Here is a 21,281-nt window from a genome sequence, read left to right as displayed (position 1 = left end):
TGATATCACTGAGGCTGTAGTCAGAACTGATTAGATTCTCAGAGCTGACCTGGGATGGTGTTTGTCAGGCTATTCAGCTAGCGAGGTTCTTATTTTGCTGCCCAGCACTGTGGTGTCGGAGTGTGTTCCCTGTAGGCTCTGGGAATCTGGGTCAGAGAGAACTCCCTGGGGCAGGTTCCACTTTGTAAGCACCATAACAGTAATCCAATGGGCTGCGTGACTTGTTGGTCACTCATTGCCAGAACAGAACAAACTGCACTTAACAGACCGCTCAGCACTTAGCCTCTGGCTGCTGCAGAGGTGGGAGGTTTACAGACCTGGGGGAGGAGGACAGGGGACAAAGCGATTTGTGTATGCAGACAGCATTGGCAAAACCAATGGCATGGACTGGACTGGACTGCCTGCTACCCTGGGTGCAGGATGCTGCCTTTGCTGAGACATGTGTTGATTACAGTAGAACCTCAGAGTTACAACACCCCAGGAATGGAGGTTGTTCGTAACTCTGAAACGTTTGTCACTCTCAACAAAACATTATCATTGTTCTTTCAAAAGTTTAGAACTGAACATTGACTTAATACAGCTTTGAAACTTTACTATGCAGAAGGAAAATGCTGCTTTCCCTTAAATTTTTTAGTAGTTTATGTTTAACACGCTATTGTACTGTATTCACTTCTCTTTTTTTGTTGTTGGTCTCTGTTGCTGCCTGATTGTGTACTTCCGGTTCCACTTGAGGTGTGTGGCTAACTGGTCAGTTTGCAACTTTCTGGTGTTCATAACTCTAAGGTTCCACTGTATCTCTTCCGAAGGACTGGGATTGGGGCAGGCTGCCCCATCAGCAACTTAGACATTGGGCCTGCAGGAGGTCCAAGCAATGCTGAACTCTGGCTTGGCCTTAGTAGGACCCCTCTCTCCCCACCAAGCTGCCAGAGTGGTGGTGGGGTAGGATTCCCCTTCCCCTCCTACTTTGCTAGCCAGTAGCCAGCCAAGAAACATGATCAAGAGATCAGAGCCAAGGGCCGGAGCCAGGAAATCCCATAGGTCTGCCACTGACTCACTGGGTGACCTCGGCCAAGTCCCTTTCCCGCTCTGCGCCTCAGTTTCCCCCCATAACATGGGGATAATGACAGGACACAGCAGGCAGAGCTTGTGGGGGCTGAGTAGGAAGGTCTGCCAAGCCCCTGGAGAATGAAAAGTGCCCTAATTAGTTATTAGCCCTTCCCCTCACCCTGCTGGGCCTGTCAGAGCTGAGATGCCCCTCGCTGAACTCCATGACACTCCCACTGGCCTTTCAAACAGAGGCTGAGGGTGCGTCCGGCTCAGCCCCTGCGCTTCGTGTGAACTGGAGAGAGCTGGTTGCAGGGGTTTGTTCTTTCCTTTGCCCCTCAAGGTGTCTGATGTTTCCAAAACCTGGGTCTGGGCCATGTGCCTCACCTTGTGACTGGGATAAACATTATACCGAGGCCGTTAATGTTTAATGGCGTTTGTCCACCCGCCCCCTATTAATATGCTTTCCCGGTGGTGCACGCGCCCAGGCCAAGGCACCGCTGGACGGCTCACTGGGAAGATGGCTGACGGTAAGGGTCTCGCTGCTCTTCAGCTCCCAGGGACAAACTTGCTCCTGTCAGAGGCAGGCTGCACTCTGCCGGGCTGTACCTGGGAGCACGCTGCCATTCATTTACCCTCTCTGCAACTGGAGTTCAGGTTTTGCTGGCAGGCGTGGCAGGCAGACAGCACTCTATGCTTGTGCAGACAGACAGACCTGAATGGCTCTTTAGCAGGGAAGTGTTCCCAATGCTCTGAGATGTGGGGGCCTAAAGCCCAGTTAGACGTCTAAATCAGCAGAGTGGTTTGATTGTCAAAGGTGCTGAGCACAGGCTGCTCCTGCCCCACTGGCCTGAGGATGCTCAGTGCCTCGGGAAGCCAGGCTGCTCTCTGGGTGGAGCTTCACAAGGGATCAGGAGCCGGCCATTAGGCTCTCAGGTGTAAAGTTTTTGGCTGATGCTTTTAGATGCCTTATCCTAGTGCTTGGAGTGATCTCATCCTCTCACAAGAAAAGAGGGCTGTGCCCAGAGGCTGAGCTGGGGAAACCTTCGAAGGATTCAGGAGAGATACCCAAATACCCCAAGAGCTCTCCCCTCAGCAGAGGGAGTACTAGTTCTAGGAAGGGTCAGTATTTTTGTAGAGGGATTTTCCCTTCGCAGTTGTTCTCACCGTAGGACTCTGTGGCAAGGGAAGGGGACCTCGAGCAGAGAAAAGCTGCCAGGGGACAGAAGGAGGGGTCGGCGCAGTGTATTATTGTGTGACCCGTCTGAGCAGAAACCCGTAGTTCCAGCCTGGGGCATTTGTGCTGTGGTATTGAGGAGTCAGGAGGCCAGCTTCTGCCCTGCCATTTCACCAAAGGGAGTGGGAATTGCTGGCCGCCTCAGATTACAAGCGGGCACTGTGTGAAACCGGGGTGTCGGTGATGTAACACCCACAAATGGTGGCTGACTTGTGCAAACACAGGTTCCTTAGGAGGAGTTTGTTCCACAGTCCCCAGACACCCTGGAGCCATTCAGGGGGACACAGGCTAAGCAGTAAATCTGCCCATGGTTAAAATGGAGATTTGAATCTGTGACAATTCTTGCGCTTTCCTTTTTATCCCTCTTTTCTGTCTTATTCCCCCAACCCCCATGTGCCCTGTTTGAAATAGGCAGTGAGTAACAAGGCCCACCCACCCCACCTACAAACAAAGCCAGCACTGTAAAAGGCAAGGTGATGGCAGGCAGATGAATAAGAGTCTGAGTTATCGGCTGTTTTCTACCCAGTGCTCCGCGCGTGTTGAGAAATAATTGAGTTGGAAAGGCAGGTTAGAAGGTGAATATTGAATGTGCCAGTGACTGATTGCAGCTGTGTAACGTTACTCTACCCAGGTTAACCTTTTCCTCCTCCTCCTGAACACATTGCTTTAGACACGGTCGAGATTGGAACTTGCCCAAAGTTTTAGGGGTGTTTGGATCCACCCAGGAAGTTTGATTCTGGAAACCAATTCCCCTGCCCCCCCAATCCCAGGGACCTGGAATCCAACCTATCTCTAGCTGCTTCCCGTGATGGAAAAAATGGTCTGTAAAACATAGGAGTTTGCTGAGGACTCTTTGGAAAGCCAATCATGCGCCCCAAGGGAGACCTTTGTGTTATGTAGCCTGTGAAATCAACCGTGTCCTTACTCCACCCTCGCTCCACTCTCCATTGCCCTCACGACCTGTTCCCTTCACAGAGCTCTCTCTGGGGACCAGGGATCCTGCTAGGTTTTAAGACTCCCCAAAGATGCTGCTCCTGGCGCACTGGGTGCTGGGCTGTGCAGGTGCCTGGCAAGCAGCAGCAGCAGTTACAATCTGTCTGTTCAGAGCAGGTTTTGGTGATCTGGGACTGTAGGCTTGCAGAGCTTTGGGGCTATACACGTGCCAGTAGCACTAGCCTGTGAAGTGGAGCCCTCCCTAGACTGGCTGTGAAATCCCAGCATGGAAGAGTCTCCAGAGGTCGTGCTCAGGATCGCCTGGCCCTGGGCATGAGTGCTGTGTGCCCTGATCGGAGTGCCCAAGCCTGCCACTCTCAGCTGATCCCTAGGTATTTATGTGGCCCTGGTGAAGGTACTATTTAGGGCCAGCAAGCAGTTATACGTAGAGCGAAAGTTTGGCTCACACAGCATGATTATAGGTTAGGACTGTGGTCCTTTGGCGGAGCTATGGGAGGCCAGGACCAGGATAGCAGGCCCTGGTGCAGGTTGGACCAGAGCTGCATCGGCAGATCAGTTTGGGAGACCAAAGACGGGACTAGCAGGGAGGGCCTGTGGGTCAGAGAGGAAGTGCATTGGCACAGATGTTCAAGAGAGAAAGGGCTGGAATAAGGTGGGGTTGGGGGAAGAGAGGGCTGGAATAAGGGGAGGTTGCGGGGGAAGGGTCTTCAGGTCTAAGCTGAAGGGTAGATTTAGAAACATGCTGTTGAAAATGAATCGCACCCACATTGACCTTGGGCAGGTGGGCAGAGGGCGGGGAGGTACACGGGACTTGCAGACTCTCTGGCACTGGGGACAGGTGTGTAATGGTCGCTGTGGAAGCCACTGGGAGCTGGTTTTGTGGGCTAGGTTAGGATCTATCCCCGGCATTCCCAGTCTCCACTGCCAGCAGCCCCACAAGATCCCACAGGGCTTCACCGTCAGCCAGTCAGAGTGTGGCTGCTGTAGCCTGGGATCACTGTGCTGGCTTGCCCCGAAGGCTCTTCTTGGCGGCCATGGGCAGGGACGCATCAGCTGTTTTGCCAGCTCTCCCGTGGAGCCCTGGGCACTGTTCAGGAGACCTGCCCTCCCTGGGGCAGCTAGGCCCGGAGTCTGGGGTGCGGGGAGCCCGATCCATAGCAGCTCCCTCGTGTCAAGGAGCTACGATAAACCAGCAGCTTTGGGACCCCACCCCATTGGCTCCTCACCGAACTGCTCCCTCTTTTTCCAGAGATCGTCCCCGAGCAGGTGCCTGACAAGTTCACCTATGGTAAGACTCGTCTCTGCACCGTCCCACGAGGACCCGGCTGCCCCGGCCTTTGGTCTGTAGTTCTTTGTCCAGTGGTTCGAGTCCCCCTGTGCTCCAAACACGGTGGAAGAGATGGCCCCTGCCCCACATCATTACCCTATCAATAGGACTGAGGGGGAGTGCTTTTGGCCCCTGGGTGCTGGCAGGGAGCTGAAGCAGATTCAGTGGCTCACCCCTGGTCACACAGGTCACACAGGTCTGGGATGGGCCAAGGATCGAGCCCAGATCTTGACATGAACCTTAGCCCCCAGGTCACCCTTCTACCCCATGGTTAGCCCATGGATCTCTAGGCAGTGCCAGCCCCAGTAACCATCCTGTAGCCAGTCGCGCAGCTCGGTGAGCCTGTGGGTAGCTGCGTGGGATGCCTTTGGTGGCACGCAGACCTGTCACACGTGTGTCACAGGGGGGGCCTGACACCAAGCTGCGTGGCACTGGGAATCAGAACAAAGCCCCTCAAGGCGCTGCGATAAGGCTGTGACCCAAGCCCAGCTGCCATTGGCTCTGGAGCTGCAGTGAAGGCACGGGCCACCCCAGCGGCAGATGATAACTCTTGCTCACCCAAGAGCTTCAGAGCTCGGTGAGATGCGACTCTCCCCACCCCGGCCCGGCTCCCTTTGCTCCGCCAGGCTAACAGGTGTCTCTCTCTCGTTCCGAGATTACGAGACCATTCGGAATGGGGGGCTGATCTTCGCCGTGGTGGCTTTTGTGGTCGGACTCCTCATCATCCTCAGTAAGTGTCACTACTGGGGGGCTGCAGACTGGTCTCCCGCAAGCCCAAAGGCCGGGGTCACGTGGGGGCTCTTCTCTGCCCCCCAGCTATGCTGCACATGGCTGCCTCGTTCAGGGGAAGGGAGGGGAGGGTGTGTCCGTGCTGTGTGCACAGATACAGGCAAGCAGAGCCCTGCCTCAGTGTGCGTCACAGACGGCGGGGTCGGAAGGGCCTGCTAACATGCCCCTGCTTTGTGGCAGGATGAGGTCCATTATCCTTAAACCATCGCATGGCTGAGGGGGCTAGAGGCCTAGGGCCTGAAGGACCCCAGCAAGGGCAGTTCCATTTGTCAGCTACGCTTAGAACTTAACTTTCCCTGAAATGACAGGTTTCAGAGTAACAGCCGTGTTAGTCTGTATTCGCAAAAAGAAAAGGAGTACTTGTGGCACCTTAGAGACTAACCAATTTATTTGAGCATGAGCTTTCGTGAGCACTTCATGCTGCATACAGTATGCATCCGACGAAATGAGCTGTAGCTCACGAAAGCTCATGCTCAAATAAATTGGTTAGTCTCTAAGGTGCCACAAGTACTCCTTTTCTTTTTCCCTGAAATGTTTAACCTGGCCTCCCCTGCCCTCCCTGCGCCCTGGGCTTGGACATCAGTGAGAACAATGGCTTCTATCTCTCATATCTCCCCTCTTCTTTGTTCTCCCTGCAGGAGGCCCCTCTGAGGTGGGGGCCAGAGGCTGGGTACCTGGTTCAGAACTTAGATGCAGATTTGGGTGCGAGTTAATCTTTAGTAGAAGCTGGTAGGAAAATTTCCATCAAGGCAAGAGTCCGACAGAAAATGGGGGTGGGGTGGGGAGGAGATTATGCAAATATTTGCAGAAGCAATTTTGCATTTTCCTGCCAGCTTTAAGGCTCAGGGTGAAAAGGTCACCAATTAAAATTGGAAGCAACAATATCTGACATTTCTAGAGGCAGAAATCAGGTTTTCCAAAATGCTCCGCTCCTGCAGACTCACTGGTGACCCAGCATGCTGGGCTGTTTTGCAAACCTAGCCACATATACCCAGGGGACACTTTGCCCACGGCTGACAGGCAGCCAGCTCTGGGATGAAACACAGTAACAGTGCACAGCGCTATAGGGAAGAAAGGGAAGGAGAAAACTGTATGCACTTGAAACTGCAGCAGCAGTTTAGCAAGAGATGCAGAATGGAACGACCTGGGGTGGAGTTGGCCAGAAAGACTGGGTCAGCATCCCGGCCTCTGTGCAAAGTGCCATGGGCTCTTTAATAACCCACGCTATGAGTCTCACCCACTAACCCCAAATGCTGCACACTCTGCAGATGGGAATAACAGCGTATTCCATGTGGGTGCCAGACGCTCGGCTGCTCTTCATTGCTGTGCTCAGGGCAGCTCCCAGCCCAGGCTCTCCCAGCTGGTGTCCGAGCCTGGCTGGGCCTTGTGGGAGCGTTTGGCTGAACAGGGCGTTTGTTCAGAGAGCTCAAGGAGGCTGACGTGTCCCATTGGCACGCACAGGCCGGTGGGGGAGAGCCCAGAGCACGTTCCCAGAGTGCACCTCCCTCCCGGCTGGGCAGGGGCAGGCGGCTGCCCAACATTGGAGTCAAACAAGGAGGAAAATAACTACGGGACTAAACCAAGACCCGGTGGCTCAAAAAACAAAGCTGGGGGTCAGTCCAGAGACGGGCACGGATCTGACCCTGCCCCCATCCCCACTGCCCTGGGGCGGCCAGCCCCACAGCTTTGGGGATCCCAAGCCAGACTCTGGTGCTTGTTGAACCAGGGCTGTGCCTAGAGTTCCCACCACAGTGGCCTTGGTCCCTACACGATGGCTGCAGAGGCCACGCGGAGCTGAGAAGGCAGAGGCTGCAGGGGAGGGGCTCATTGTCCCACAGGGGCAGCAGGATTATTGCATCAAAGAGGCAGGAGCAGCAGAAGGTGGGGTGGGAGACTGAGAGCAATGAGGGGGTGTGTTGGCCAGGGAGCACCGAGATGGGGCCAGGGAGCACTGGGTTGGGGAGGGGCAGCATCAGCCAAAGCGTAGGAGGCCTCAGACTCTATCTCTTGTTTCCAGGTCGGCGATTCCGCTGCGGAGCAAAGAAAAGAAGGAGGTTGGTGTCATTTTAAATTGTCCAAGTCAGTCAGCCCACGTCTTCTCTTTAGTGAGAGTCTGTAGATGTTCAAGGGCCGGGGACATTCACTTTCCCCTTGGCTGCTTTGGTTCAGGCTGATGCTACTTTCTCTCTCTTTTCCTTCTGTTTCCTTAGACAAGGTGACGATGATGAGCTGTAGCTGCAGGTACGTGGAACAGAGGGAGAGCAGTGGGGAGTGGGAGGCAGCGTGGATAGGTGGGCTGTGTGGTGTATCAGGCTGGTGGTGATGCCAGATGCACCGCACCGTTAACACGTGTCCATCCTGCTAGGAAAGGGTTCAGTGGGCTCTGCTGACTCCCTGGGGCAGGAGGCTCAGTACCCCACCAGGACATAAGGGAGATGGGAGGAATTCTCTGGGAGGCAGAGGATCTAGGGTGTGGACTGAGCATCCTAGAGAGAGGAGTCCTAGGAGCTTCCCAGCCTGTGGAGAATGTCTGAGTCTGAGCTTTATGCATGTATTTATTGCTTAGGTAAAGCCAGACCCGAGGGAAGGGCTGGGGCTGGGCTCTACACACTGTGCGGGCTGTGTCTGTAGAGCAGTTTGTGAGAGGCCAGGACGTGGGGTGGGGTGCGGGGGAAAGGATCCAGGTGGCACAAACCTTTTGGGTCTGATCCAATGTGAGGAAACAGCATTGACATCCACACAGTGCAGCGGCACGCTGGGACGAAAATTTCTCAGCCAATCAGATGGCTCAAGGGGCTGAGAATGGGATTGCCCGGTAGGTGTGGCCTATCCCCACTGTGGGGTGTGTGTCTGCAGGGTGTGTTTGTGCAAGAGGAGTGCTGTGTGCACCAGCAGAGGGCGCAGCACTGAGCTGAGAACTGGTCTGCAGGTCTCTACTTCCCGGCTGATTTAACCCGTTGTATTTTTTCTTTCCAATTCCAGAGCTGCCTGGACTGTCTGGAAAGAGGCTTCCTGCCCAGTGCTCTGTCGGAGTCGGAGTCGAGGGAATTCTCTCCAGGAGCCAAGCCCCTTGCACCGGAGACATTAACCCTCTCAGCCCTGCACCTCTATACAAATCCTTTTCATGGCTTTCCTTTGTAAAATCGGTTCAGTACTTCTTTGCCTCAATAAAGCTCCTGCTGAGAGAGGGTTAAAGCTTGTACCAAGGTGGGTTTGAGTCAGCCGGTTTCTCTGCCCTGTATCAGTTTCTTTTTCTGTCCAGAAACATCAGACAATTCTGAACACAAACCCAGCAGGTAAAATTCCTCCCCCTCCATCCCCATAAGCAAAAGGGGTTTGAACTTTAACCTTTTAAGTGAATGGCCTAAGTGCCAGAGGGGGAGGTATTCTGAGCTGGGCACTCCCTCAGACTTTCCTGTTGAAGCTGGTCCACCTTCATTAAATGATAATTGGGGCAGTCCCAGTCGCCCAGTGGTTTGGGTACCTCCCCCCAGATCAGTGAGCTGCTGGTTGAGATGGGATTTGACCATTGCTCTCTAACCTCGCAAGTGAAGGGTCTAAGTGCTGGACTGGGACATATTCTGACCTGGGGCTCCCTCAGTCTTTTCTATTGGTGCTGGTCCACTCTAACTACATAATAACTGGGCTAAAACTTGCCTCTCGGGTTTGGGGGTTAGAGCACTTCTCTGGGATGTGAGTGACTCTGGTTCAAATCCCGCCTCTGCCTCAGTAAAGGGGATTTGGTGCCTGCGGTGCAGGCCCTTATAAATCAGCTGTGGACTATACAGAGGAACTCATGCTGGTTTAATTAATGAGTAATTGGGGGCCATACAAAAGACCCAAATCACTCTTTTGTCCCCAGTGGCTAGGATACACACTCAGGCTGTGTGGACCCCAGGTCACTCCCCTTCTCTGCTGAGGGGTGTGAACTGGGGACTCCCACCTCCCAGGGAGAGTCAGAGGTGGGCAAGCCCTGTCCAAATCCCCTCCCTGTCCCCAGAGGACAATGGCCTCCTGAGAAAGGGAGGGGGAAAGGATGTCACACCCCAAAGGGCAATCAGTAGGAAGGCAGAAAATCCCTGTAGAAACCCCTGCTGACCAGGCAGCAGGAAGTTGAGCCAGCCTCTCCTACAGCCCAAGCAAGCACCCTAACCACCAGACTATAGAGTGACTCTGGCTTTTGGCGTGGCCTGAAGGACACTTAAATCAAGTGAAACTTCAGAAGGCGAGAGTGAGGGAACCCCTCACTCAGCACTATCCCTCAAAGCGCACACCCAGGCTGCAGGAGAGCCCTCTTCAAACTGCTTCTCAGCAGGGGATTTGAACCTGCCATAGCCTAACCCTGGGTCTGCAGAGGGAGTCCTGGCGCTGGCCCAGCCCAAAGAATAGTTAATTCAATTGGAACAGCTTCAAGAGGCAACACCCTGAGCACAACGCCCAGGAGCTCTCACTTCAAACTCCTTTACAGCAGCCCAAGGGGGAGATCTGAACTATCGTCTCCCACGCTCCAGGCCTGCAGCCTAACCACCAGCCTGCTGCCAGAGGCTTGTTTTGCCATTGGCTCAAAGAATAGTTAAGCCAAGTAGAACAACTTCACCAGGCAAGCGTGAGGGAGCCCCTTGCCCCCAATTTCTGTGGCCCATCGCCCGGGCAGTAGGAGATTCCTCCTCACATCCCTTCTCTTCATCAGGCAGAGAGGGATATTCAGGGCTGGCCTAAAGGATAATCGTGCCCCTGGCCCCCGCTGCCTCCCCATCCATCACCCTGGCCCCCACGTCCATCCCCCCACTGCCGCTGTCTGCTGCTGCCTCCCTGGGCTCCCCACCCCCAGGCCTGCTACCTCCCCTGCCCCATTGCACCAAGCTGCCTTCTGTGACCTTGCACCCCTCTCCCGCCCCTCTCCTTGCCTCTTGCCTCTGCCAGCTGGAGAGCAGCGGCTGCTGGCTGGGAGCCCACAGGTGCCAGGGCTATGGACTGCCGAGCCGAGAGGTGTCATGCCTCAGCCCCAGCAATCCCCGGCACAAATTAAGCACTGATGTTTCCACCCGGGGTGGTCACCCACCCCTATGCTGGTCCTGTCTATTTTTATTTCTGCGGGGGAATCACAGGCTTCTTAGAGGGAATGAATGGTGCCCCTGTCCTGTGCATAAACACACCCTGGATTTTTGCATCCATCCCCCCTTTTGAAGCCAACTGATCTGCCCTTCTGATGCAGATGGGAAATGTCCCATTTTTAAGAAAGGGGTGAATAATCTAAAACCCCATGTTGGTCCCTCTCTCTCTGGGCTCCCCTGACTCTCACACTGCAGGTGCATTCTCTGCTGCGCCCTCCTGCCCTCACCATTCTGGCGCAGTGTCTTTGAACACAATGCCTCCACTTGGTCATGGGGAGGGAAACCAGACCAGGCAAAGACAGGGTCTGCACAGCTAGGTTCAGGGCAGCAAATCAAGCGGCCTCCAGAAGCCAGGCAGGAGTGGGGAGGGATGCCTGCCCTGGCCCCTGTAGCAAAGAGGCATGGCTGCCCTTGGAGATTGACAGCGAGGGCCCGCCAGATGCCCCCTGGTGGGTGGAACCAGGAAGGCCACACCCATGGAGCAGAGGGGCGGGGCAGGGATGGGAAGTATAAAAGGCAGGCCCTGCGCCCCAGTTGGGCTGGAGCTGTCAAGGGAGATGGCTGTGTTTTCCCTGCTGCTGGTGTAGGTGCCTGCAGAGGACTTCTACTGCCCTGAGGATTCTCCAGAGCTGCTAGACCTGGCTGATGCTGAGCTGGGATTGCCCCTGGCTGTGTATCCTGGGGAGGTGGAGGATGACCCTAGGACTCAGGTACAGCTGGAGGGGAGGGGAGGAAGTAGCTCAGGGACAGCTGATGGTAGTCAGGCTGTGTTGCTGCCTAAAGACAGGTCAGTGTGTTGTGGGTAGATCCCTGCTGACCCAGTGGTGGGACACTTTGCCACTGCCTGGAGTGGGACCCAGGGAGTTGGGTGGGCCTGGGTCCTCCTGCCACCTGGGGTGGTAGCCTCCCCACCTTAGGCTGGGAGGCCTGTGTTGGTCTCCTGTCTGCTGAGCTAAGATCTGCAGACTATCTGGTGTCCTGCCTGGGCTGAGGGGTTGAGTCCTAGAGATAGCTAAATTCCCCCTTGTTTAAGTGTGATAGTGGAGAGGTGTGGCTGCCCTAGGAGATTGACAGGGGGGATGGCCATGCACGCCCACATGCTTACAATCCCTGTGATATCTTGGGGATGAGCACTTTGTTCTCTTCCCTGGAATGTGTGGCTCAGTGGGATATTCCTATGGGAGAAGAAGAAAGTCCCATGAGGCTGCTGGAGCTGGGCTCCTAGGGACATGGTGAGCTGGGGTATATTTAGCAAGGGCTATGCAGCTTGCAGGGAAAGCACCCTACCTGGCTGGAGAGTCATTGATCCTTTTGGAGGGAGTCTGGAGAGGAGTTCCCATAGCCTGTGCAATCTGATATTTAGTGGCATGTAAAAGTGGCACATACATTGTGTGGGCTTGGCTGGACCAACAGGGACAACATCTACTGTCCAGCTGGTGTAATCCAAGCTCTGGGTTACCTGGGAATCCCCACACTTGCACGTCTCTGGAAACACAGCCGTCTAGATACTGAGCGGTTGCCCCCAGTAGAGCTGGGGTGGTCTCTTTGTGCCCCTGACCACCAGGTGCAGGACGTGAACAGTGCACTGTTTCCTAAGCCTTGTGCTGAGAATTGGTTAGTAATTAATGAGCTCATTTATTTTATTCTGTTTGGAGGCATTAAAACTAGGGCTGGGGAGATGAAAAATTAATCTTTTGATCGTGTGCCATTTATTTACATATTTGGATGTTTTCTACATTTTCAAATATTGTAATTGAAATTACAACACAGAATACAAAGTGTACAGTGCTCACTTCATATTTTTATTACAAATATTTGCACTGTAAAACAAAAGAGAGAGTATTTTTCAATTCACCTAATATAAGTACTGTAGTGCAATCTCTTTATCATGAAAATTGAATGTACGAATGTACAAATGTACAAACTCTAAAGTTTTACATTGTTGTTTTTGAACGCAGATTATTTTTGTACATAATTCTAAAAGTCCAATCAATCCTGCTACTTGTTCAGCCAGTCACTCAGACAAACAAGTTTATTTACATTTGTGGAAGATAATGCTGACTACTACTTGTTTACAGTGTCACCTGAAAGTGAGAACAGGCATTTGCATGGCATTGTTGTAGATGGTGTTGCAAGATATTTACGTGCCAGATGCACTAAAGATTCATGTCTCTTGATGCTTCAGTCACCATACGTCCATGCCGATGATGGGCTTCGCTCAATAATGATCCAAAGCAGTGCGGACCGACGCATGTGCATCTGCATCATCTGAGTCAGATGCCACCAGCAGAAGGTTGATTTTCTTTTTTGCTGGTTCGAGTTCTATAGTTTCCGCATCAAAGTGTTGCTCTTTTATGACGTCTGAAAGCATGCTCCACCCCTCATCCCTCTCAGATTTTGGAAGGCACTTCAGATTCTTAAATCTTAGGTCGAGTGCTGTAGCTATCTTTAGAAATTTCACATTGGTATCATCTTTACATTTTTGTCAAATTTGCAGTGCAAATGTTCTTAAAATGAACAACATGTGCTGGGTCATCATCCAAGACTGCTATAACATGAAATATATTGCTGAAATGCAGGTAAAACAGAGTAGGAGACAAACAGTTCTCCCCCAAGGAGTTCAGTCTCAAATGTAATTAACGCATTATTTTTTTTAACAAGCATCAGCAGCATGGAAGTAGGTCCTCTGGAATGGTGGCCGATGCATGAAGAAGCATATGAATCTTTAGCGCATCTGACACGTAAATATCTTGTGACACCAGCTAGAACAGTGCCAAGCGAACGCCTGGTCTCACTTTCAGGTGACACGGTAATTAAGAAGGCGGGCAGCATTGTCTCCCATAAATGTAAACCAACTTGTTTCTTTTAGCGATTGGCTGAACAAGAAGTAGGTCTGAGTGGACTTGTAAGTGCTAAAGTTTTACATTGTTTTGTTTTTGAGTGCAGTTATGTAGCACAAAAAACTACAATAAGTTGCACTTTCATGATGGAGATTGCCCTACAGTACTTGTTTTTCAGTTCATCTTATACTATTTTTATGGTGCAAATATGTCATCAAAAATAAATATAAAGTGAGTACTGTACACTTTGTATTCTGTGTTGTAATTTGATATATTTGAAAATGTAGGAACATCCAAAATATTTATTTCAATTGGTATTCTATTGTTAGTGTGATTAATCACTATTAATTTTTTTGAGTTAATCGCGTGAGTTAACTGCGATTAATCGACAGCCCTAATTAAAACCCCTGGCAGGAAGAAAGCAAACCAGCAATTAATGTAGAGGCACTTGAGATCCTCTGGGGGGTAGCTAGTCTGTATGGGGCCTTGCACTCCCAAGGGGCGTCACAGAAAAATGCCTGGAGTAATTATGGGACACAGCCACAGCTCAGGGTAAGGCCAAGGATGCAGGTATGCTGCAGCAGGAACGCATGCCTCACTGCTGGAAGGAACAGCAGGATGGCGATGGAGGGATAAGACCCTGGCGTGGAGTGTGAAACCCAAGGAGTGATTCTGGGTCCATCCCTTGGTCAGCTCATCCCTACGTGAACCTATGGCTGGTTCATCTTTCTTATCCCACTTCAGCCCATCTGGAAGGCTCCCCAGCAACACAGCTAGGCATGGGATAAGGGCCTGGATAAACACAGATGTGCTGTTACTGCCATCTCGTGTCCAACTCTGTTTGCATGTATAGGTTCTGGCTGTAGCATTATTATTATGCAAGTTGAGTTGCATGTTAAAACTGTTTCTCTCTCAGGAGCACTGTCAAGTTCATGTTCCAGAGTTTCACAGCAATATGGTATAAATATTACAGAACTCAAGATCACTAGAAATATTGTTATGCTTTCTGTTTTAAATCCCCTTGAAAGATGGCTTTTGTTTAGATTCAAACATTTCCTCTGGAAGGTTTGAAACTCAAACATTGCAGCATGTTGCTAAAACAGGAGAGCCCTACAATGAAAGCTGACTGTCAGCAAAAGTGAAACTGACTTGGTTAATTTTTGCAATAGATTCAGCTCAGATAGTGAGACTGAAAAAGGGTTCACGGTGAAAAGAAAATGTAGATGTTTAAAATCTTTTCAGGTTTATAATCTAAGGGGCTTATTAATAAGCACAGACACAGAAGCTTTAAGAGAGACTCTGTACAAATGCACATTGCACCAACAGCAATCAGCATTCCGGGAGGATGGGAATAAAGTGCCTCACTGTAATTTCACTGAGGGCCAGGCAGACATGACTGTGCTGTAACTCACTATCACGGAGTAGCTTTAAAGAACTGATATGCTGTAATATTTTCAATGGCCTTTTAGCCATTGATGTATATTTTTGGCAGTGTTACAATTTATACAAACAAGGGATAGCTCAGTGGTTTGAGCATTGGCCTGCTAAACCCAGGGTTGTGAGTTCAATCCTTGAGGGGGCCATTTAGGGATCTGGGGAAAAAATTGGGGATTGGCCCTGCTTTGCGCAGGGGGTTGGACTAGATGACCTCCTGAGGCCCCTTCCAACCCTGATATTCTATGATTCTATGTGCTACTGTGCAGTGCATAGGCTAGTACAGTTTGTAAGGCCCTGTTAGGTCCTGTTAGTGGTGCCTGTCACCCATTTATATTTTAAATCTCTCCCCATCTGAGCGTTTTAGTTATTTCAGTGGCTAGGTATTTGCTTCATCGCTTCAGATTACCAGAGTATAAACTAGTGCTCAATGAGTTGCAGCAGGGAATTCTTCCCCACACAGTAACAGGAGCTCCTGTTTTCCCATCCATCTACTCCGCCACCCCCCCCCCCCCCCACACACCTTGCTTTTCCACTGACATCCCACAGGTTGGGTACAAGAGGACTGCTGCTTTCTGAAGTACCCCTGTGCTTGGCCCTGCAGCAGGATTGCAGCTATTCCTCTTTCCCCACTCTAAACAGGATTGCAGGCTGTGGGGTCCTATTCAGCAGCCCACCAGGTCGCTGTCCTTTCTGAAATCCTCTCCATTCATGCTGCCTCCCTTAAATGTTCATGCTCTAGCTGGAGGAAAGCAGGGGTGGGCGGGGGGGAGAGTCACTTTCTGTAAGGCCTTGAGGGAGGTGCACGGTGTTAATTTTGGCTACACAAATGCAGCCTGTCACTCTCCTGTTTGCAAAAACCCAAATTCATTTCTCCAGTGCAGAGACTTGAGAGAGTCTGAAAGAAGTGATAGGGTGAAGCTGAAGTACCATTTTTATCTCTGGTCTAAGCAACACCAGCTTTGTATTAAAAGTTCAGCCTTTCATACAGTCCCAGAAGTGTCGAACTGGAAGGGACCATGAGACCTCATCTAACTCAGTATTATCTAGACCAGCCCTGACAGGTTTGTCTAACCTGCTCTGAAAAACCTCCCATGACAGATTCCACAACCTCCCTGGGTAGTTTGTTCCCATGCTTCACCACCCTGACAAGAAGTTTTTCCTAGTGTCCAACCTAAACAGCCCTTGCTGCAATTTAAGCTCATTTCCTCTTGTCCTATCCTCTGAGATGAACAAGAGCAAACTTTCTCCCTGCTCTGTGTAACAACCTTTTCAGGGATGGTTTGACATGGGCTTTAACCCCTTGGGCGATGTCTTCTTAAGACAGGAACATCGGAGAGGTTTCAGCTGTAACACATCCCACTCCTCAGGCAGGTGCTGTTTTTCCACATGGATTTTTGGCATGTGCCATCCACCCAATGGCCTAGTTAAATCATAGCATCACAGGAGAACTGAGTCCATGATCTGCTAATTAAGAGATCTCGACAAGGTTGTGACATGCCACCTTGGGAGCACCTGAGTAAATAATTAAGCATATTGGCTAATACAATCTATACAGAATAGACAGGGCTACTGGGATCACTGCCATCCAGTATGCCAATTCTCCAGCAGCCCGTCACTGCTGCCATGCTAAGCTGAGGCCCTGTCTATTGGCCATGGCTGGGGACCATGCCATCAGACAGAGGTGAAGGCCCATGGGATGCTCCCAGGGGTGTTTGGCATGTGGTGGTAGAGCCCCTTTAAATCTTGCTCATTTTAAAATCCCCTGGAATGTGACTCTTAAGTCAGACTGGCTCAGTCACTCATGGGGGGTGCTGTAGGGTGTTGAGAGCTCCAGTCCAGCTCAAACCACTCCAGCTAAGGGGGAGAAGCCCGCGCACTCCAGATACGCAGGAGAAGAAATGTTATGTCCTGTCAAGGTTCCTTCCCCACTCTGAACTCTAAGATACAGATGTGGGGACCTGCATGAAAACTCCCTAAGCTTATTTTTACCAGCTTAGGTTAAAACTTCCCCAAGGTACAAACTATTTTACCTTTTGCCCTTGGACTTTATTGCTGCCACCACCAAGCGTCTAACAAATACAGAACCGGGAAAGAGCCCGCTTGGAGATGTCTTTCCCCCCAAAATCCTCCCCAAACCCTACATCTCCTTTCCTGGGGAAGGCTTGATAAAAATCCTCACCAATTTGCATAGGTGAACACCGACCCAAACCCTTGGATCTTAAGAACAATGAAAAAGCAATCAGGTTCTTAAAAGAAGAATTTTAATGGAAGAAAAAGTAAAAGAATCACCTCTGTAAAATCAGGATCGTAAATACCTTACAGGGTGATCAGATTCAAAACAGAGAATCCCTCGAGGCAAAACCTTAAGTTACAAAAAGACACAAAAAACAGGAATATACATTCCGTTCAGCACAGCTTATTTTATCAGCCATTTAAACAAAACAGAATCTAACGCATATCTAACTAGATTACTTACTAAGTTCTAAGACTCCATTCCTGTTCTGCCCCCAGCAAAAGCATCACACAGACAGAGCGAACCTTTGTTTCTCTCCCTCCTCCAGCTTTGAAAGTATCTTGTCTCCTCATTGGTCATTGTGGTCAGATGCCAGCGAGGTTATCCTAACTTCTTAACCCTTTCAGGTGAGAGGGTTTTTCCTCTGGCCAGGAGGGATTTAAAGGTGTTTACCCTTCCCTTTATATTTATGACGTGTCCCCTGAATGCATCCTGAGCTCAGGGCAGTGAGATTCCTCCTAAGACTGCCAGGCCTGGAGGCCAAGCAAAGGAGGATTTGGCTGGAGAAGGGCCTGAGCTAGAAAATGTACAGTAGGGTGAGGGTGGAGATTTCAAAGGAGCTAAATTTGGGGCCTGAACTAACACCCTGGCTCCTAGAGAGCAGGTACAGGAGGTAATATCTGTTGGGGGTGGGTGGGGGAGCGGGAGACACAAGCTTTGGGGGAGAGATGAGCTTTCCAGCCTGAGAACTCTCCCTTAGGTCTGCAAAAGGTACTCGGAGTGTCACAGCTAAATACAGGGTGACACTGAATGTTTAGCGGAAGTAAACACCTTTGAAGGGACCATTCAAGGTGAAGTGGCCCATTAACCCCAGACCCTGATAGTGCATCCCTGTGTGGGGATAATGCTAGCCCAGGGCCCTTTTCCAGACAGCAGATTGTTTTGGTCCCTTGTTCATGTCTCATTTCACTGACCACTTGCGTGTGGGACCCAAGGGAAAGAGCAGGGGTGTGAGATGAACCCTGGGCCATGGCATGGCTGCAAACCCACCCGGATGCCAGGGCTGTCTCACTGGGGGGCCCAGCTATTTCAGCACATTCAGGTACCTCCCATGCCATTCTGCTCATGGTGTGCATGGGGGGCGGGTGAAGGGGAGAGGAGACGGGTGCTGGGATGACAGAACGCCAGGGAGAGGGTTATGGGGTGGGGATTACAGTGCAGTTACTCCAGTCAGACCTTGGGTCAAATGCTCAATTTTTCCCATAATCTTCCCACCATCCCTAAGCCCCCCCGTGTGTTCCTGAAGGGCCAGCACAGCAGCCTCCATGGCCCACACTAGGGCATCTGCCTTGTTTCCATTGGCACCTTGTCAGCTCCTCATCCCTCATGCATGTTAGTGGAGAGGGTCACACAGATGGGAACAGCCCATTCCCTGAGTCCCCCGTGGCTGGAAGTGAACAGATTAACAGGCACAAAAAGCCATGTCTGGATTTCCTAAGCAGGAGATCTGTCTGGGCACCAGATGGCATTAATAGCATTATTCTGCACTTTGTGCAAATGGCCCAGCAGCCTCTGAGCCAACCCCATGGAAAAGGGGGCACAGGAGCACTTAGGGGGCCTCTTCTGGGTTCAGGGCAGGGGGCAGACCCAGCTGCCAGCACCTGAAGGCTGTGAGCTGGAATCTACTGGTGAGCAGTTGGCTGGGGGCAGAGGTTAAACTCCAAGGCAGGCTATTATTAGAGTTAAACTGGGAGAAGCCTAACTAAGCCCTTCAAGACAGGGCCACGGGAATCCTGCCCTAAGCTGCAAAGTCCAAGGCGAGGGGCCAGGGAATGCAGGCCTCCCTGGGCAGGAGCATACCGGCTGCCAGCACCTTCTGCTCTGTCCTGGCACCCAAGGCAGCGCTTCTTCTTCCCCCCCCCCCCCACATGGAGGGGATTCCCTACCCACCAAGGAGAACCCATCTGCCCCCAACTCCCGCCTGTGACAGAGCGTCTGAGCGACAAGCCGCTGAGATTAGAACAACCCCTCGTGTCACCTTCCGGCTCAGGAGCGAGAGAGGGCTTTACAGGCCATAATCAAGCCAGCCTCCCAGTGAGCAAGGAGCAGCCCGTCTAGCTCCAGCTGGGGACAGGGAGGTGAAGGTGCTTGGTCAAGGTCACCCGGTTAAGTCAGGACTAGAACCCAAGTGGTGTCCTGTTGGGAGAGCCCTGTAGAACTGAATAGGGTCTAACCCCACTCCCCGGGACCTATAGACATTGCTCTAAACCCTACAGAACTGGCCAGAGAATGGGCGTGATTGAGGGGGGTTTGTTGGGGTTAGAACTCTAGGGCTGGGCTATCCTTCTCCAGACTGTTAACAAGATCCTAGCCCGCTACAGGCCTTCTCCACACAAGCAGCCTCCCAGCTGCCTGCTCTAGCGCTGCCCAGGCTGGGGTAAGCGATCACAACACAACCATAGTGCGAGCAGCAGCCCCAGGCTGAGTGCTCCTGGAGCCTCCCCAGCACGGCAGATCTCAAGGCCCCTGCATGCTGCCTTGGCTTTGACACTGGTACATAAATGCTTCTGTGCAGCATAATGAAGCTGCTGCCCTAATTATCCATAAATAAATAAATGATCATGGCTGCTGTCAGAGGTACTGACAAGGATAACTCCATGGTTTCCAGCACCGGGAGCCTACAACGTTTATTTATTCATGCTCCTTGGGGAGCGTAGCCAAGAACTCTCCACTCCCTGGCATGACAGCAGCTCCCACAGGCTCCGCTTGTTCCTCTCTGGTGCATGCAGCTCCAGAGCTTGTTCCGGAGCTCAATTCTGACTGCAGATCTCCGGGACAGCAGTTCTGAAGCCACAGACCAGAGGTCAGTTCTGGGCCACGCTCCGTCCCCTTCATGCTGCTTCAGCAGGCCAAAGGGAGTGAGAACGGAGCCCATCTCCCCAGCTGGGCTGGCCCCCAGCAGGTGTAGAGTAGGTATAGCTGGCACCTTTGGCAGCCATCCTGCAGCCCCTGACCTAGGGAGCAAGGTGGGGAAAGCGTGTGGCCAGAGTGCACAGAGCCTAGAGCAACCCTCAGGTTGCTCTAACTTCCTTTGTGGCAGAGGGACTGTGCTCAGGGGACCAGCTCACAGTACAGATGGAGTCAGGCCTGCACTTTTGGCTGCTGTATCATTTTACTGTTAACTTTTTGTCAATCACACAATTATCAGGGAAACGTCTTGAGTGGACCCACCTACTTGGATGGGAGCCACAGCTCATGGGCCAATGCCAGAGGGTTTTCTAATGCCCTCTGGCCAGCACGGTGCATGGGGAAACCTCCCCCAGGGAAACAAGGGGAGCACTAGGAATAGCAAGGGGAAAAGGCACAGATGTCTGCAGGGATCCTGCAGGAACATGAGAGAGAGGAGCAAAGAGAGAGAGAGAGGGCCGGGGGCAGGGTGAGGAGAATGAGAGAAAGGGAGATAAGAGAGACAGAGGAAAGGAGGATTTAGATTTAGAGGGGGAATATGAGAAAAAGGAAGTGAAAGACACTGAGGGACAGAGTGAGAGGGAGAAAGGAAAGATGTGTGAGGTAGAGGTGTAAGATCCTGTAAAATGGCAGGAGAGATCCTTGCCAGGCACTCTCCTCCCCACCCCTGCTCTCGGGCCCTCCCTTGCTATCAGTTCCCTGGAGGCCCTTCTGCTGCACCCAGGATCCTGCTGCCCCTTAGCTGAGGCAGTTGGGGATATAATCCTGAATAAACAGCCAAACCTTTGAGATGTGGAAGCCCCTAAAGCCCCTTGGTTAGCACTGGGCCAATGACACACACAGGTCAATTTTCAGTTGTATTTTAACCTTGTGGGGAAAGGAAACTTTTTGTTTTCAATACCAAGCAGTCCCTTGGGATTTCTCTCGCACTCCCCTGAGCCATTAATCTTCTCAATCTAAATCTTCCCTGTGACATAAAGGAGATTGGGTAAATAATACCCCTTGGACAACTGGAGTATCTTTCTCCTCTGGGAGGATCTTAAAGGCACCTCTCCGCTTTTTGTGGAATCTAATGCAGCTCCTGCTGCCATTGCTTGACTTTGTCTGCCTCTGACTGACCTGGGGACAGAGCCATGGGGCATGGGACAAATTATTTTCCAGGGGAGATCAGAGTGAATAAAGGCTTGGGTTTAACTTGGGCTCAGTTGTGATTTTTATAAAACTCTGAGGTGCTTTTCTATAGGAACTCTTGACATTGGAAACAGAAGTGCAAGAAATACCCAGGGTTATCCTCATTCTGCAGATGGAAAGCAAGGAAATCAAATACTAGGCAGAGACT

The 21,281-nt window shown here is 51.6% G+C and overlaps 1 protein-coding gene across 1 annotated transcript in view; it reads left to right on the top strand.

Annotated features, from left to right (window-relative positions):
* FXYD6 (FXYD domain containing ion transport regulator 6) overlaps nucleotides 1-8,546 on the top strand; it is a 51,808-nt gene extending 43,262 nt beyond the window's left edge. The window contains exons 9-14 of the mRNA XM_048827162.2: nucleotides 1,473-1,574; nucleotides 4,485-4,523; nucleotides 5,218-5,292; nucleotides 7,369-7,405; nucleotides 7,562-7,592; nucleotides 8,334-8,546. Of these exons, the coding sequence (XP_048683119.1) occupies nucleotides 1,473-1,574; nucleotides 4,485-4,523; nucleotides 5,218-5,292; nucleotides 7,369-7,405; nucleotides 7,562-7,586 (278 nt within the window). The 3' untranslated portion in view covers nucleotides 7,587-7,592; nucleotides 8,334-8,546. The remainder of the gene's footprint in view (nucleotides 1-1,472; nucleotides 1,575-4,484; nucleotides 4,524-5,217; nucleotides 5,293-7,368; nucleotides 7,406-7,561; nucleotides 7,593-8,333) is intronic.
* Nucleotides 8,547-21,281: the final 12,735 nt, after the last annotated feature.

The sequence above is a fragment of the Caretta caretta genome, chromosome 22 (genome assembly GCF_965140235.1).
Source record: "Caretta caretta isolate rCarCar2 chromosome 22, rCarCar1.hap1, whole genome shotgun sequence".
In the NCBI taxonomy this organism is placed as follows: domain Eukaryota; kingdom Metazoa; phylum Chordata; order Testudines; family Cheloniidae; genus Caretta; species Caretta caretta.
The sequence above is the reverse complement of the archived record's forward strand: the minus strand, read 5'-3'. Positions and strand labels throughout refer to the sequence as shown.